General features: G+C 36.9%; 3 protein-coding genes across 8 annotated transcripts in view; 2 read left to right on the top strand and 1 right to left on the bottom strand.

Moving 5' to 3' along the window:
• Window positions 1-5,016, top strand: part of ppfibp2b (PPFIA binding protein 2b) — a 100,726-nt gene extending 95,710 nt beyond the window's left edge. For 4 of the 5 annotated variants that reach the window (XM_049484455.1, XM_049484454.1, XM_049484460.1 and 1 more), the window contains 3 exons: window positions 312-377; window positions 3,651-3,722; window positions 4,927-5,016. In XM_049484455.1, the coding sequence (XP_049340412.1) occupies window positions 312-377; window positions 3,651-3,722; window positions 4,927-4,950 (162 nt within the window). In that variant the 3' untranslated portion in view covers window positions 4,951-5,016. Of the gene's footprint in view, window positions 1-311; window positions 378-2,020; window positions 2,262-3,650; window positions 3,723-4,926 lie in introns of those variants that run through there. The other variant, XM_049484456.1, reaches the window with a different exon arrangement.
• Window positions 4,175-15,270, bottom strand: LOC103022560 (NADH-cytochrome b5 reductase 2). 2 transcript variants are annotated; one of them, XM_015601606.3, is made up of 10 exons: window positions 14,746-15,270; window positions 13,713-13,871; window positions 12,651-12,723; window positions 12,453-12,559; window positions 11,221-11,350; window positions 10,913-10,996; window positions 10,737-10,822; window positions 9,843-9,942; window positions 8,484-8,664; window positions 4,175-4,758 (listed from the first exon to the last, which is right to left on the bottom strand). In XM_015601606.3, exons 1-9 carry the CDS (start codon window positions 14,758-14,760, stop codon window positions 8,492-8,494), a joined length of 927 nt encoding a protein of 308 aa, XP_015457092.3. In that variant the 5' UTR covers window positions 14,761-15,270; the 3' UTR covers window positions 4,175-4,758; window positions 8,484-8,491. The 2 variants fall into 2 exon arrangements, with proteins under 2 accessions (XP_015457092.3, XP_007228392.3); XM_007228330.3 differs by lacking the exon at window positions 4,175-4,758 and having other exon boundaries at window positions 6,834-8,664; window positions 14,746-15,269.
• rep15 (RAB15 effector protein) lies at window positions 4,966-6,011 on the top strand. The gene has a single exon (XM_022683817.2). It carries the CDS (start codon window positions 4,966-4,968, stop codon window positions 5,716-5,718), a length of 753 nt encoding a protein of 250 aa, XP_022539538.1. The 3' UTR covers window positions 5,719-6,011.
• Window positions 15,271-16,804: the final 1,534 nt, after the last annotated feature.

Genomic DNA, 16,804 nt, shown 5'->3' with positions numbered 1-16,804 from the left:
GATTAACAGCCTCATTCACTAACCTGCTCTTACCAACAAGCCCATTATCCCCGTGGAGATGGAGACGTGCATGCTGGGAAAGGAGCATCCTGCAGCTTAGGGGAGGGGCTTCCATCCACAGGTACCTTTGGATACCTAGATGACATCATTGACAATTTTTGCTTCCATTCATTGCATCATTTAATGTTACCACCCACTGCTTGCGCTTCATAATTTCATAATACGCATTTCACGCAACTTACAGCAGTTTTTATACGGGTCTGGTATTTTTTAATCCTGATGATGGCACGATGGATGGCTTGTCTTCCCAGACGCTGATGACAAAAGGAGCAGTGCTGCAGATAGAAGCTCTATCAGAAGGCATAAACCACCTCACAGTAAGTGCTGCTCTACCATCTGCTGTACTCTGATACATATCACAGCTTTCACAGCATAGGCTTTAACAGAGTTCATTTGTAGCCTGTTGGGCTGTTGGTTTAAACCAATGACTGTAAATAAAAAAAAAAACATGGAGGCCGTGGTTCCATCCCCTATCTAATGTTAAATTTCTAATCAGAGGTAGAGCAAGACTCATTTGTATCTCACAACACCATCATTAAGCCTACATGGTAGAAGCATAGTGGATTTTTCACTAGATGCCTTTCACTAGTATAGTGTTTCAACCAATGACTGTAGAAAGCTGGACTCTGTGGATCCATTCCAATAGAAATTAAACCAAAAATATAGCACACACTATATTTACACACACCTGTAGTTGTGAACGTTTCTATGGTCCGGATCAGTTGATGAGTTCTTTATTTGGACTGTTTTTCCTTCTGTTTGGTTTGGTTTCACACAGGCACAAACCTAAAAGCACCAAAATGCTCACCAATAAACCATGCGAGCAGATCGTCTCCTCTGATTGGTCAGAGGAGATGCGAGCAGTGAACACAGCACAGACCGTGCATCTAAACAGCATGGAGCAGCTGAGACAGCGTTTGTTCATAGCTGTGGTAATTAGCATCATCTGGCTCATATATCAGATTAAACTGCGCCTTATCAGCAGTTTAACTCAAATAATAAGGAGTATATTTGATAGCTGGATCAGATCGAGACCAGATCTATTTACAGTAGAAAAGTAAAAGTAATGTAAGCAGAAATGTCTTTTGAAAGAAGCCGTAATAAAAACAAGCTGAACATAAAATAGGAGTAGTGAGGCTAATTTTAAAATGTAAAAAGTAAAAAGTTCAGAGAATTGTGTAAAAATAAAAAACTAATCGTAATTACTCAATAATTACTCCAGTAATGTGTAGATAACCAACATTTTAACTTAAGTAAAAAGTATTTCACACCTCTGGTTGCAAACATGGCAAATCTAGTGTACGACGGCCTTTAGATGTCATACAAGAAATCTGGGTACCACTTTAAAATAAGAATACCTTTATAAAGGGTTTATAAATGGTTTAGTTTATTAATGGTTACTAGTTAGGTTGTAAATGCCTTAAAAATTATGTAAATGCATTAATAATCAGTTATAACACATACGTAGAAATGTACAAAGACCTGTTGTTTGCCAAATAGTGAACCCACAGCCACATAGCTGATTATTAATGATTTTTAAGGCATTTACAACCTAATTAGTAACCATTAATAAACTAATTGTAAACCATTTATAAACCCTTTATAAAGGTAGTCTTATTTTAAAGTGGTACCGAAATCTGTATACAATATGTTATTAGGTAGTCTCTTCTCACAGCAGCTTGATACCAAAAATCATTATTGTTAATCCTTTTTTTTAAGTTACGATAATGACATTTTACCTCATGTTTTCAGTATTTAATGATATGTTGCAACACCAAACACAACAAAAATGTAGCTAAATGTTAGTTGTTATCAAGTATATCTAGATTCCCTAATGAAATATAGTATTCTTATTAATAGAGCTGCTGTGAGAGGAGAGCACTAACAGTGTTACTCACTTGCGCTCACCAGTGCTGTGCTAACCCCACCCCCCACCTCCCCCACCCCCTCTCGCTTCCAGCACTTACTGAGCCGAGACGAGCTGCTGAGAGGAATGAGACGCAGCCACACCGCCATAGTGTGAACAAGCTAACACCGCTAGCAACCCCCCGAGCCTAACCCAGCGCACCTCCACCCCCAGCGGAGAGCCCCCAGCACCGGGACCGAGCTCCTCCACCCGCCCCGGAGAACTCAAGCACAAATCTGATGGATCTGCCAACCACAGCGCTTCACCCTCATGTTTACTGTGGAGTGAAGCCTATTTTTATAAGATGACTAGCTGTTAATATTATAAAAATATTATGTGTTTTACAATCAACTTTAAGTGTAAAGTGGTTATAATAGTTATAGATAATATTTTAAAAAGCCTGAAATGTATATTTTCTTAAATATAGTGCATTTTTGTCTTGGGTTAAGCAATTTAAAACAGCTAGCTAATAGATTAATACATTCATTTTAGTCATAATCCTGACAAATACCTCACTTACAGTGGTTTGCAAAATAATTCATACCCCTTGAACCTTTTTTTTTACGTTTTGTCATTTTGCTGCCATCCCCACTGTGAAGCATGGTGGTGGCAGCATCATGCAGAAGGGAAGCTGGTCAGTGTTGATGGGAAGATGGATGGAGATAAATAAAAGACAATTCTGGAAAAAAACTTGTTGGAGGATGCAAAAGACTTGAAAGTTCAGGGTGATGAGCGGTATTATTTTTTTTTTCGCAGCACATAGTGCTTTGCATTGAAGCCAAAAAGTTACAATTTGGTCTTTTCTGAGCACAGAACAGCAAACGGCACTTCTTATTTCTTTCTTTCAACAATTGTTTTCTTCTTGCCACTCTTCCATAAAGGTCAGATTTATGGGGTGCATGACTTATAGTTGTCCTGTGGACAGATTCTCCTCCCACCTGAGCTGTGGATCTCTGCAGCTCCTCCAGAGTGACCATGGGCACTCTGACCAGTGCTCTCCTTGATTAATCTGTCAGTTTGGGTGGACGGCCATGACTTGACAGGTTTCAGAATACTTTTGCACATCTTTTCCACACTTTTAAAAAAAAACATGCATCATTTTGTTTCCATTTCTCAGTTATGTGCTACTTTGTCTTGTTCTATCGCTTAAAATCTCAATAAAGTACATTTCATTTATGGTTGTAAGGTGACAAAATGTGAAAAAGTTCAAGGGGTATAAGAAATTTTGAAAACCACTGTACATAGAATCCAACAACCTCCCTAAATACCCAGCACTCATGTTTTTTCTTCACTTTATACACACTGTTTTTTATGTTATAGACTAATGACTTTATAGACTAAGGACTGAACAGAATACTTCGAATTTTTTTTTCACTTCTTCCACTGGTACTTATTCATATGTGGTGCTTCTATTCCAGCACAGACACTGAGTTTACCTGTGTTGTAACTAATTCCCAGCATTAACTAAAGCAGACCCACCCCAGCCTTGTTTATTTTGCCTGAAAATCCAGTAAAGACAAAAATGGACTCAGTGATGACCTGACAGCTTGGATGAGCCAAAAGTAAACTTCACGCCACTCTTCTCTAGAGGACACTCCCACCTCAGAGATCCCTGAGACATCCCTGCTTTTAGGAGGGTCAGAGGTTGTGACTCTTCATTAAACTAGCACACATATTTCCATAGGAGCCCAAAGAGGAGAAAACAGAGCCGGCCGGAGGTTGTCTGTCCCCGAACACCAAGCAGAGACTGATACTGGTGAGTAGTGGTGCACAGGATTTCAATGTGTTACTTTTATTCAGTTACTCAATTAGAAGTAAAAACAAATCTAAGCAAATTTACACTATTCACTCCTTAAAACCAATGTACTTACTGTATGTTTGGTATGAAAAATTGTGTCTCTTTCATTCAACTGTTAGCTAATAGCTAATGCTAATTGGTGCTCATAAGCTTACATTACTTGTTCACTACTTGTTATCTCTGTAATCCTTCTAATACACTGTAAAACACAACATTAAGAAAATGGTTCTATAAAATGCATATTGTAAGTACTGCTGACTGTCATTTAGGATCAATTAAAAATATAAGCTGTGCCAATGACATTTTACATTAATTAAATTCATCTAAATGGCACAACACAACATTTTTTCTTGATTTACGCATATTACATACAGCTCTGGAAAAAAATAAGACACCACTTTAGTCTCTGAATCAGTAAAATGTTTTATTCTATAAACTACAGACACCATTTCTCCCAAATCACAAATAAAAATATTGTCATTTAGAGCATTTAATTGCTTAAAATGAGAAATTGCTGAAATAACAAAAAAACAGAGCTTTCAGACCTCAAATAATTTCAGTCTGCAAAATTCATATTCATAAAGTTTTAAGAGTTCAGAAATCAATATTTGGAGGAATAACCCTGGTTTTTAATCAGAGTTTTGTTATGCATCTTGGCATCATGTTCTCCTCCACCAGTCTTACACACTGCTTTTGGATAACTTTATGCCTTTACTCCTGGTGCAAAAATTCAAGCAGTTCAGCTTGGTTTGATGGCTTGTGATCCTGATGTGGATCAGCACATGGCTGCATCTTTGAGCTGATGTATCAGAACCGAGTCGCTGCCCTTTCCTTCAAGCGTTAGCACTGTGATGCTACTCGGTAATGCTGCATCAGCAGCAGTTCAAAAAGAGGCGGAGTCTGACTTCACATGTATCGGATAAGGCATGTGCTGGTCTTCACCCTGCTTGTGTTGAGAGTCCTAATGAGTGGGTTGGGCAATTGGCTGTGTAAACTGGAGAGAAAATGGGAAAATATTTTAAATAAAAAAAAGATTTGACCAAAAGAATCCTAATCTTCTGATTTATCGGTTAGTAAAACAACTATTTTTGTATTTTCATTTGCAATCTCATCACCATTCTTAAATAAAATCTGTTTATATTTATGTTATATATTTTTTTAGTGTATAAGAGAAACAACTCTTTAACCAGGACCAACTAAGATGAACCAGTCGGAGAACCAACCCAAGACTAAACCAGGGATATTTAAATCCCTGTGGTCAAGTTCCAGTAACTCATCCCTCACATCCTGCTGCTCTCTGTTCAGCGACTGCATCCGTGCAGCGTCGACCAGGACCAGTGAATATCTTCTTTTCTCCGACCCAAAAAACAAGTTCCAGCCCAGCCCTGCTGCCCTGTGTGAGATCTTCCTCATGACCTACATCCAGCGCAGCAACCAGCTAAACCTCACAGAGACCATCCACTGCACGGTGATGACCCGGGAACAGAGGCTCGTTCTGGGGGCCGACTGGGTCTGGGCTCTCCTGGACTCTTCCAGCAAGAAGGAGCCCAGAGTCCAAATTGCTGTGCAGGTCCTGCATCCTCCAGAGAAAATGAAGGAGAATGTTGAGGAACGTTCCTCAGACGCCTACAAGGAGATCTTACGTACGGCTGGAATGGAACCCATGGAGAAAACTGGAGCTGAGAGAATGGTGGAGTTCTGCTCTGCCATCGGGAAGACCTGCTTTGCTCTTTTTCTCTTTTTCGGCGTCAAGAAAGACCCGGCGAACATCTACGGGCTCCTGAGCAACAACCTGCATGTGGCTGTTGGGAAGTGCGTTCAGATTGACCAGGCTTTTATAGAGAATTTCTTCAGAGGAGCCAAACACTATGTTTCTCCAGCTGCGATGTTGCAGACGGTGCTGAATAAGCAGGATAATGAGCCTCTCACCATGCTCGTCAAATTTAATATATAGATATATATATATATAACCTTCTTATTTTCATAAACAACAGTTGTGACTGTTAACCCTTGTGTGGTGTTCATATTTTTGTTACTCGTTTACTTTGTTACTTGTATTTAATTCAGCAAAATTAATTCAATTCTAAATTAAAATGCTTTACACATGCTTGCTTCACCTAAACTGCAAGCAATATAAACAGCTTACATGGTTAATATTTGCCCTTTACCTTTCTTATGTTACATTTCTTTCAAAAAGTGCTACTCTTTTTTATTACTCAAGATATGAGTAGAAAATTTGTATGTAATATAAATGTGTGTGTGTGGGGGGGGGGGGGGGGGGGTGTACAGTGTGTGTTTATCGAAAATGTGTTTTGATATATGTTTTTCACAAAAAATGAGTCAATGCCAATGAGTTTGAGTTAGAAAAAATATATTTTTTAGTATCATTTGATGAAAAATGAAAACGGGTCCCACAGACCAGAACACCACACAAGGGTTAAGTACAGGTGTCAAATTGGCGGTTATTACAGTGGACTATGGGTGGGCGATATTTCATGGTATTTTTATCGACAACGATACTCTTGGCGACATGACAAAACACAGAATTAAAAAAATATATAGATTTCAAGAAAACACTGATGCCACAAAAAGAAAATAAAATTGTATTATTGGATACAATATGATAGGATTAAAGTAAAATAAATGATACTGGACAGGTATAATCTGTCTCTAGTAGATATATAATGGAAATACAAACAGTGTGACATTTTCTTTTGCTTAAAAATTTGTACCCTGATGTGATAATTAGGGGTGGGTGATATGGCACCATATTTCAGGGTATAAAATTACAATATTCACGATATTTAAAAATGTTGGCAATATTGTTGCATATGATATGATATGATATGGAACACCCCTAACTGACATATTAAAAAAATACAAGAATTTTATCTTTGTATTATTTGTAACAGAAGTCAATGATCCAGAATGTCATGATACTAATAATAATGCACTCCAAATATCTCCATATATCCAGGATTAAAGTAAAATAAATGATACTGGACAGATATAATCTGTCTCTAGTAGATATATAATGGAAATAAGAACAGTGTGAAATTTTCTTTTGCTAAAAAAAAAAAAAAAAGCAAAAAATGAGTACCCTAATGTGATAATTAGGGGTGGGTGATCTGGCACATTATTTCAGGGTATAATATCTTTCACAATAATACATTTTTTTTTACAGATATTATTGAGTATGATATATGCATTGTGGGGAAATGTTGCACCAACACCAGCCAATAATGCTTAACTTGTTTATGGCCACATACTTATATATTCCAAGACTGTTCACTCACTGATAAGCCATAATTTGAAATGAAAAGCAACTGCTGTGAAGATAACAAAATGTAATTTTATAAAAATGTGAATATGAGAAAGGAGGATGAAATAATAAAAAAAGTTGTTTTCTTTTTTGTTGTTGTTTTCTGCTCTTTAACGTCTCTATTAGTTTGTTTTTTTAGGTTGCATTGAAAATATTTTACATGTGTTTAATACTGAGAACTACATATCGTCACTGTCCAATGAAAAATAAGCATCTCCAAAACAGCAACTTTACAGGAGAGAGAAAGAACCGTCTAAACTGGATGTAAAAAGAGTTTATTTCTGGTCATTTTTGAAGTATTTCTATTGGTCCACCATCAAGAACTGTTGGCACAGTTTGTCTGTTCAAATTATGTAGTAAACTAAAAATCAACAAAAATGGAAATACTTGTTTTTCATTGGACAGCGAAGATATGCAATTATTTAGATATTTACACTTCTTAGTAAAAGGTTTTTCCCAGTAAAATCCAATTTTGTCATTTTGATTCTCATAAACTTGCACAAATATTAGGATGTATGATGTAACAACATAGTAAATAATAGGATATTCAGAATTCTGAATTAAAATATATGTTTTTATTTCAAGTGCCATAATCAGAATGCCCACTAATACATGCTCTGTGTTATAAAATGTACTGTGATGTTTTTTTTGTTTTAACAAAACTTCACATGGGGCGCCGAGTGGTCCAGCGGTCTAATGCGCTGCCACTATGAGCGGGAGGTCGCAGGTTCGAACCCCCGCTCATGCAGCTTTGCCACCAGCTGCCGGCGTTAGAGGGAGCAAAATTGGCTCTGCTCCCTCTGGGGTGGATAGATGGCGCTCTCTCCCCATCACACTTAAGGTGGCGCTGGGCGGCACGAGGCGTCTGTGAGCGGATGTATCGGAACCTGGCCGCTGTGCTTTCCTCCGAGCGCGCTGTAATGCTGCTCAGGCAATGATTCATCCGCAGCAGCTCGAAAAAAGGGGTGATTGACTTCACACGTGTCGGAGGAGGCGTGTGCTCATCCGCATCCTCCAAGGGTCACGGGCATCACCGGTGATGGGGACGCACAAAAGGGGTGGGACAATTGGATATCCAAATTGGGAGAAAATGGAAAAAAAACTTCACATGACCCCCCAGTCTGCGTAGATCAAACAATCTGTGGTGACACCAAAAGTCCATTTTAAACCAGAGTTCTCTTTTAAACAATGATAAATGTACAACATTTATTTTCACTCTGAACATGAGCAAGAGACAGTTTCCCAGACTGAGATTAATCCCAGTCATAGTCTAGATTTTCCGTGGACAATAATGGAAAATCTTCATTTAAAATGCTAAATAGTTCAAGACTAAGCTTAATCCCTGATAGGAACTCACACCCAAAACTGTATCAATAACTAATCAATCCCAAACATACCGATGGCTCTAGTACGCAAAAGTGTTTTCTTCTTTGTAGCCCAGCTTAGTGAGGTTCGGCAGGCATGCGTTCTGGATCATGGGGGGCGGGCCACACATCACAACCAGCACGTCATTGGCCGCTGGGAGAAGATGCTCTTTTATCATCGCTGCATCAATGAATCCTGTGCTGTACTTCCAGCCTGCAGCAAAAACAAACCCAATTTATTACTTCACAGATAAGGAGTCACCTAAGGAATATCACGGGATCATTATGAAATAAGTCTTTAAAACAAAGGAACTGACTGGAGGCAACATCGTTACTTATAGAACAAAGCTATTTTACAGTCGCTTGAAAAAGTATTCATACCCCTTAAACTTTTCCATGTTTTGTCACATTACAACCACAATCATAAATATATTTTATAGGAATTTTATGTGAAAGACCAACGCAAAGTGGTACACAATTGTGAAGTGGAAAGTGGAAAAATGATGCATGATTCAAAACAAGAGAAAACAAGAGAAGCAGCCCCTAGAGCATGATGCTGCCTCCACCATATTTAACAGTGGGTATGGTGTGTTTGCACACAAAGCATGAAAAAAGGGGCGCTGAATACTTTTGCACACCGCACTGTACATATTCTCTGGACTATATTTCGTTGGTTTTGTCAAAACTCACTTTACACAACTATTTTTTTTAATCTCTTTTCCCTTCAAATAAGACAGTCTGTATTTGTTACAGTGCATTTAAAGCACATTAATGTAAATGATCTCTTTTCTGATTGGCTGCCCTCTATTTTAAAATACAAAAAAAATAAAAAAACAGTAAAGGCTAAAACGTTACCATAAAAAACAGGAGCTAATCTGCAGCCAATGTTTACTGTTTTACAGCTACATTTTTTTTAATTCACACTTTTTGACATAATGGGAACCTGGCAGATACTGTGCCTTACAAAATTACCCCTACTATCCCTACTACCTAATACCCCTTGATCTTTTTAAATTTTTGTCACCTTACAACTACAAATTTAAATGAGATTTTATCCCTCCAATTATGTTCTGGGTCAAACTGACAAGTTTTAAAGTTTGAAAATCTAGAAAAAATAGTTCAAAGTATTTTTTCAGTATGAAACTTTTTCATCTTGCCTTAATTAGTGTAATCAATATATAATATAAAAATGGTTCATCTCATATATTTGCAACCACCCCCTGCAAAAACTAAAACAACATTGCAATGTTACATTTTACTGTTATGTAAAACTATTGTGTTTTATATGTCTATGGGTCATAACCCGGGAACACCATTGCTGTTCCTGTTCTTTGGATTAATGGAATTTAGGTCAGGACTTTGACTGACACAAAAACACAAAAGCCATGTTACCTTGTGGAGGTTTGTCCAGTGTGTACCACAGGTTGAATTTATCAGGGTGATTCTTCAGAACTTCTTCTAACTCCTTCCTTAGCAAAATATCCTTCTCAGTCTGAGAACAGGGAGGTAAAGAAAAGTATGTAAATGTAGGATTGGTGACACTAGAGAGTGAAAGTGAGCGAGGGTGTCGCCATGTTTTCCTTCTAATGGGGAAGCTGGGGGAAGCACCTAGGTAAATACAACTGTAATTCTTAAAAAAAAACAAGTCAAAACAAAAGTCAAACGAGGGCTAAATGTTAATCTACACAGATTTCTCTACTGAAAATTGTTTATTTGGGTTAGTAAAGCTCTTCTCTTTATATACAGTAAGCTTAGATTTCCAGTATTTCATATAAGGGTGAGTTTTCAGCAAAGTTTCTCCAGCACTAAGGCTGGGTGCAGCAGCATTAGCATTAGCCGCTAAACCACAGCGCTAGCAGGACATAAATTCCATCCAACAGCGCTACACTGAGAAACCCTGAGTGTTCCGGTAAGTCAGGGCCCTATCATCTAGCGGTTCATCCCACGTAGCTTGTTTTAACACGACGAACATGCAGACTACAGTCTAGTATGCTCGCCTTTGACCAGCAAAAGAGCTAGTGGCTCTTTGGGGTTAGCGGCTAATGCTAATGCTGCTGCACACAGCCTTACTTCACTGAAAACTCACCCATATTACACTGTATTTCAGCAGTAGAGTGGCTTTACTGCTCCTTAATACCTGACTGGCACTAGATTAAAAGGTGCACTGACGATTTTTGGGAAAATTAAAGGATTTTAAGTCCCAAAAAACATGATACATTCAACAATAAATGTAGCCTACTCTGCTGGTTCAGTACTATGTCACATACTATGCCATAACTGACTTACTTGGTTGGCAAAAATAAGGGAGCACTTGGTGTTATCTGTAGGGTCTGCTGTTATGCTGCGGATGAGCTGCAGCATTGGAGTAATGCCTGTGAAAAAGCAATAGACAGGTCAGAGCAAGTGAAGGACAGCGTAGTTCATTCCATAGCTCATAGATGTGCATGATTAACTTTATTCACCTGTTCCTCCTGCGATCATGCCCACGTGCCTGAACTTCCTCACTTTGGCGTCTGACTTTTTATCAGGCCGAATAGCAAACTGACCTTTAAGAGAATTTAAAAACACATTAACAACCTTCATCATAGTATAAAAAAGCATTTGCAATGGGACATACCCTATGTTGGCAAAAGTATCCTGCATTACTTAAAAACAATTAATAAATACTGCCCCCTGCTGTTTATCTATGCATGCTACATTCTTTTCATCTTTTTTTTTTTTTTTTCAATGTCTTTGTAATATTAATTGTTTGTGTTTTAAACTGTCTTACCATTTCCATTATACACCAGGAGACCGTTTGGTCCACGGAAGTCAATGGTGTCTCCAATCTTCAGGTCATTAAGGTACTGAGACATCTTGCCACCACCAGGGTAGCTTGGGTGGGTATTTTTAAAATAAACCTGGTGACAATATGCAGACATACGGTAATGTGCAAATGTTTTAGGCACCTGTGGGAATTTCAGTAAAGAAAAAGCTTCTTATCTGTGCAGTAAGTGTTTATTATCTCAGTAAAACACTACATTCTGCATTACAATAAATACAAAAAGAGATTTTACAAAAAGCAGTGCAGCTTTTACAGCCCTGTTCACCTTAAAACAGCTCTTAATCTCTCCTCCTTATCTGAGTTTAATAGAGTTATTTCTAGTTCTCATCATATTAATCAACACTTGTTTTGGTAAATTGGTAAATGTGGTAAATCAGGTGAGCTGCTGACGGAACTGAACATAATATACACATGCTGGCTGAGGAGCATCCAGGAGAAATCTGGAATCTCTACACTTTGTTCTTCAGCTTCAGTCTCACAGGATAAAACATACTTAGTTAAAAATGTATGTAAAGAATGTCTTGTTATGTTTTACTGTATTCATGTTTATTGGCATCTATTTAAATCATATGTGGTGCTTTTTTTTAGGTAAAAACACTCTAAATATTGCTGAAATAAATGAATTAGTGTAATTTGCTTTGGTGCCAAAAACTTTTGCACAGTACTGTATATATATTTTTATATTTAGTTTTGAAAGGAAGCTGAAAAACACTGTATGGATATGTGTGTGTAGACAAATCTAAGACAAAGTGTTTTTACCTCCACTTTGGTCAGTAATGCCTGATACATGCTATAACTCTCTTCCTGCTCTGTGTTCAGCTCACACTCACAAGATAACACCTCACAATATACACAGATGTGGGCATTCCCAAGCTGTTCCATGAAGTAAATCATCATATTTAACTTTCATACAGCTGTCCCATGACTTTCAGCATGCCAGATGTAGATCTGATTAACATTTAAAGAATAATTACAGTTACTGAATCAAAGATCTGCAGTTTTAAGAGGGTTCTGTAAATTTATCATGTCTGATATATGTGATTTTCTTCAAACAGTGATAACATGATAACATAACATGCTACAGTAAATGTCAGCCATAAGACAAAAGAAGGAATAAAGTGTGAAAAAAATGATAAACTTTAATTTTCCAGACATTGTAGTTTGTATTGATCCAGTACCTTCACTACTAGATCCACAAATCCCTGATCCTCATCACTGGAGACAGGTGTGTAGGCCCGGACCACCAAACTGCCCCCCACCTTAGCAGACAGGTACACATGCTGACCTAAGAACAGAAGAAGTAAATAAAATACAGTTATAAATGCAGGGCTGTGTATAGGCTTTATTATAAGGGTACTGTAGGTAATGGTTCATACCGATTGGAAGACCGAGCACATGAACAGAGGAGGGGAGGCTGAAGCGGAATCTCTTAGTATCGTGTGAAATTTCCTGTTACAAATAGTAAAAACTGTATATTAGTTTTATATTTTTTATACTATTATGCACATTTTATACAGCAATGCTTGAAAATTTGTGAACCCTTTAAAATCTTCTATGTTTCTGCATAAATATGACCTAAAACATCATCAGATTTTCATCAGATTATCATAAAAGTAGATAAATAGATGCCAATAAAGCAAATAAAAGTAAGACCAAAAATATTATACATGATTATTTATTTATTAAGGAAAAGATACCACTTTAAAATAAGACTACCTTTATAAAGGGTTTATAAATGGTTTACAATTAGTTTATTAATTTTAGGTTACTAATTAAGTTGTAAATGCCTTAAAAGTCATTAATAATCCGTTATAACACATACGTAGAAAGGGCAACAATATGGATGGCTGTGGGTTCACTATTTGGCAAACAACAGGTCATTGTTGCCCTGTTTACACATGTGTTATAACTGATTATTAATGATTTTTAAGGCATTTATAACCTAATTAGTAACCATTAATAAACTCATTGTAAACCATTTATAAACCCTTTATAAAGGTAGTCTTATTTTAAAGTGGTACCAAGGAAAATGATCAAATATTACATATTTGTGAGTGATAAAAGTATGTGAACATTTGCTCTCAGTTTCTGATGTAGGAGCCAACTTTGATAGATCCCTGTTCTTTAATAAAATAGGCTCCACCCCATCACACCTGACACCTGATACGTATAATGACCACGTATAATATTTTGGTCTAATTTGTTTAATTGGGTTTTCTTTATCTACTTTAAGACTGATGATGTTTTAGATCATATTTATTCTATTTATTTAAATCATAATTTCCATTCCACCTTATACAGTGTAGCATGTATGCTAACATGCTGGAACATGCACACAATTATTTAAAGTAGAATGGAAAATTCGGCTTGATTAGAGGGACATTCATCAGTACAGAACCACATCAGCTTGGTCATTAGTTGGTGGTGGTAAGACTGACCTCCTTCTCTGTGAGGGTCAGTGGGTATTTCACAGTGGGGCCCTGCAGTGTTTTGGGGAATCTGCTCTGTTTCTTCTTCCCAGTGGAGGACCCAGCATTCAGGAAGAAGAAGAGCGCAGTGGCTAACACTGCAAACAGTCCAATTACCACAGGTAGGGTCTGCAACACACACACACACACAAAGAGAGACACATACATATGCAAAGAATTATAATTACGATAAAATTTACACTATACACTAAATTTACACTAATTATGTGCACACTGACATGCCAAATATCAAGGGACAGGAATCAATATCACGCCCCATGACTTTTGCAATGTCCCATGGAAGCTAAAGTGGCATATGCATGTATGCACTGAATATGGTTGGGATTTCTGCCACAATCACTTGTCTGTTTGCATGGACAATTCTAGCCAGATGCCACCAGTCGTGATCATGATTATCCATACTGCACTGTCCACCATGGTTGGTAATGCCTTCTATGATATATTCCCAGTAAAACGTGAGTCTGTGGATTGAGGAATCTTAAATGTTTCACACAACTTCAGAAATTAAATTTGCCATCCATCTGGCACCCATCTACAGACATTCCTCCATCTAATAATTCATATTGGCTTGCTATGAGCATGCTGCCCAATGTTCAACCTTGATCACATGATAACACCACACTTATACTTATAAACAGGGGGGTGGACTTTCCCAAGCTGTGCTTGGAGGGAATAAAAACAGGCGAATGTATTCAAAGCCTTTATTTGGCTGCAAATAAATACTGTACAAAATTACTACAGTACTAAATTACTAAATTACAGTACTAAATTACTGTATGTTTAATTGTATTATGAGTATTATGTGAAACACTTGGGCACCTGTGGTTAAATAACATACACTATAGTATCAGTATCTCTACTGTACTCTTAACAAGGAATGAATCTAGAGATATTTAAACCTAGAAACAATTAATTAGAAAGTTAAATTATATTAGACAAAAGACAGAAATTGTAGCTGGAAGTAAAAAGTTTTTATTCCTACCAGAATCTGGTCCATGCTGTGTCTCTGGATGTGTCAGAGTACAGTGTAGTATCTTCTGCACGTTCACATTGTCTCTCAGACCTTTGCCCTGAACCCATTCCTAGAGAGAAGAGCAGAGAGTTCAGCGGGGAGGAGTTAACAAGCCTCCACCAATGAGAATGCAGCATATAATACACCATATCATAGGGTTGACTGATATAACCACTGCCCTGAGAGAGGTCAGCCAATAGGAGCAGACTATTCTAATGAGGGGGCTGTACCTGAGCTGTGCCTATAGCTGTCAGTGTAATGGTGTGGAATCACCCCACTGCCTCATTATATAGAAAAGGAGGAGAAATTCCACCTCTTTTCCTAGAAAGTGAATGAAAACTGAATTTCTCCTTTACTGAATTTACTTTACCAGACAGTGATTAAGCCTAGTGTAAGAATACACTTTCCTTGTAGAATCTCCATTAAAAATGCTATTTATTCCGAGACTGGGCTTAATCCCTGTCTGGGATACTGCCTCAAATATTTACAATAAAAACACTGTAAACAATTAATGAGGTTAGTAAATATAACACAGTTTACACAAAATAATTGAGTTAGCAACTGAAAGTGGAATTATGAGTAAAATCCAGCTGTAACTGGGTTTATCTCTTTCTTTTATTTTTTATTAGTTGATCTCTTTCTTATTATTTAAAATTGTAATTTATTTTATTTATTTTTATTTATTATTACTTTATATTTTTATTCTAATGTTTTATATTCTGATTCTTATGTTATTTTTATACATTTTATAATTTCTTATTATTCTTATTGTTTTACTTTACTTTTACTATTAATTTTTTATTTATTTTATATTTTAAAAATTCTTTACATTTTATGTGTCAATTCTGTTTTTATTGTCTTTTAGAATTTTCATATGTTACATATATGTTTTATTCATATATATTAAATGTTGATTTTAAATGAGTACTTATTTTATTAATCATTTTTTTACTCTTACATCTTGGTACAGTATTAGAATAAGCATCTTAAATTCTAAGAGATAAAGAAAGGCAAAAAACAGATGAATTGCACTCATTTTTGGAACATTATGCCAATCAAATGTAACATAAAAATTCTTCAAAAAATTCTTCAAAAAATGTTAAGACCATTTCCAAAGTTCTTCCTGAGAAAGCTCAATATTAAAAGTTATTCTCCAGTATCTACACAGGTTTTAATTGAATTCTCTCTAGTATTAAGACTGCAGATGTCTGGTCTGACTCCATCTGCACCATCTGCATAGTGGGGTGGATGTGGGGTGGATGTGTGTGGTATGTAATCAACCGTGGCACACAAGCGTGGAAATGATTATTAAAGGGGAAAGCTGGTTTAAAAGTCAACCACTGTTGGTAATTTTTGAGACATAAACTGGGCATGAGGTGAGCTGACAGCTGGCCTTCAGGAGAAACAGTCATTAGCTAGAAAACAATGCCTATAAACTAGAGATAATACACACATTATAGTTTCAGCATAGAATTTTTTATTATTTTTTATTTTTTATTATTTTTATTATTTACAAACCTGTATGTATTTTTCATCAGATGCTGAATTATCTACTGTTTTTCGCTGAACTCTGTGGTCCTCCGGTAATTTTAGTCTTGTCCAGACGCACATCTCTGAGTTTCATCCCCTTGTTTTTAATAAAATAGCTATTTGTCGACTGCCATGCACCGTACAGTAATTACACTTTGGGCGTGTAGATCCACGTAAACAAAACTGCGAGTGGAACTGGAGGAGCTACTGAACATGATGTCATGTAACCAAGAAAATAAAAACTCAACTGATCCTCCTGTTTGATCAATTCCAGCCCAGATGCAAGAGTTTTATCACTAAGTAGAATTGTGAAATATTTTTCTTACAGACATCCCCCTGAGAAACGGGGGATAGGGCTATACACACTCTACAGGTGGACATTATGGAATGAAACCACACTGGAAACCATGGAAAACAATATTCCACCTTTAATAATTATGTAATTCATTACTGAAGATCAGGTTTATTGAGCTAATTTCCAAGTGTCACAACTAGAGGG

The sequence above is a fragment of the Astyanax mexicanus genome, chromosome 10 (assembly GCF_023375975.1).
Source record: "Astyanax mexicanus isolate ESR-SI-001 chromosome 10, AstMex3_surface, whole genome shotgun sequence".
In the NCBI taxonomy this organism is placed as follows: Eukaryota; Metazoa; Chordata; class Actinopteri; order Characiformes; family Acestrorhamphidae; genus Astyanax; species Astyanax mexicanus.
The sequence above is the reverse complement of the archived record's forward strand: the minus strand, read 5'-3'. Positions and strand labels throughout refer to the sequence as shown.

Coding starts and splice junctions, on each gene's coding strand:
- rep15 (XM_022683817.2), top strand. CDS start 4,966: ATGAACCAGTCGGAGAACCAACCCAAGACTAAACCAGGGATATTTAAA.
- LOC103022560 (XM_015601606.3), bottom strand. Junction 12,724..13,712: donor TGACCCTCACAGAGAAGGAG/GTCAGTCTTACC, acceptor TATTTGTAACAG/GAAATTTCACACGATACTAA. Junction 11,351..12,452: donor TTGTGGATCTAGTAGTGAAG/GTACTGGATCAA, acceptor TATTGTCACCAG/GTTTATTTTAAAAATACCCA.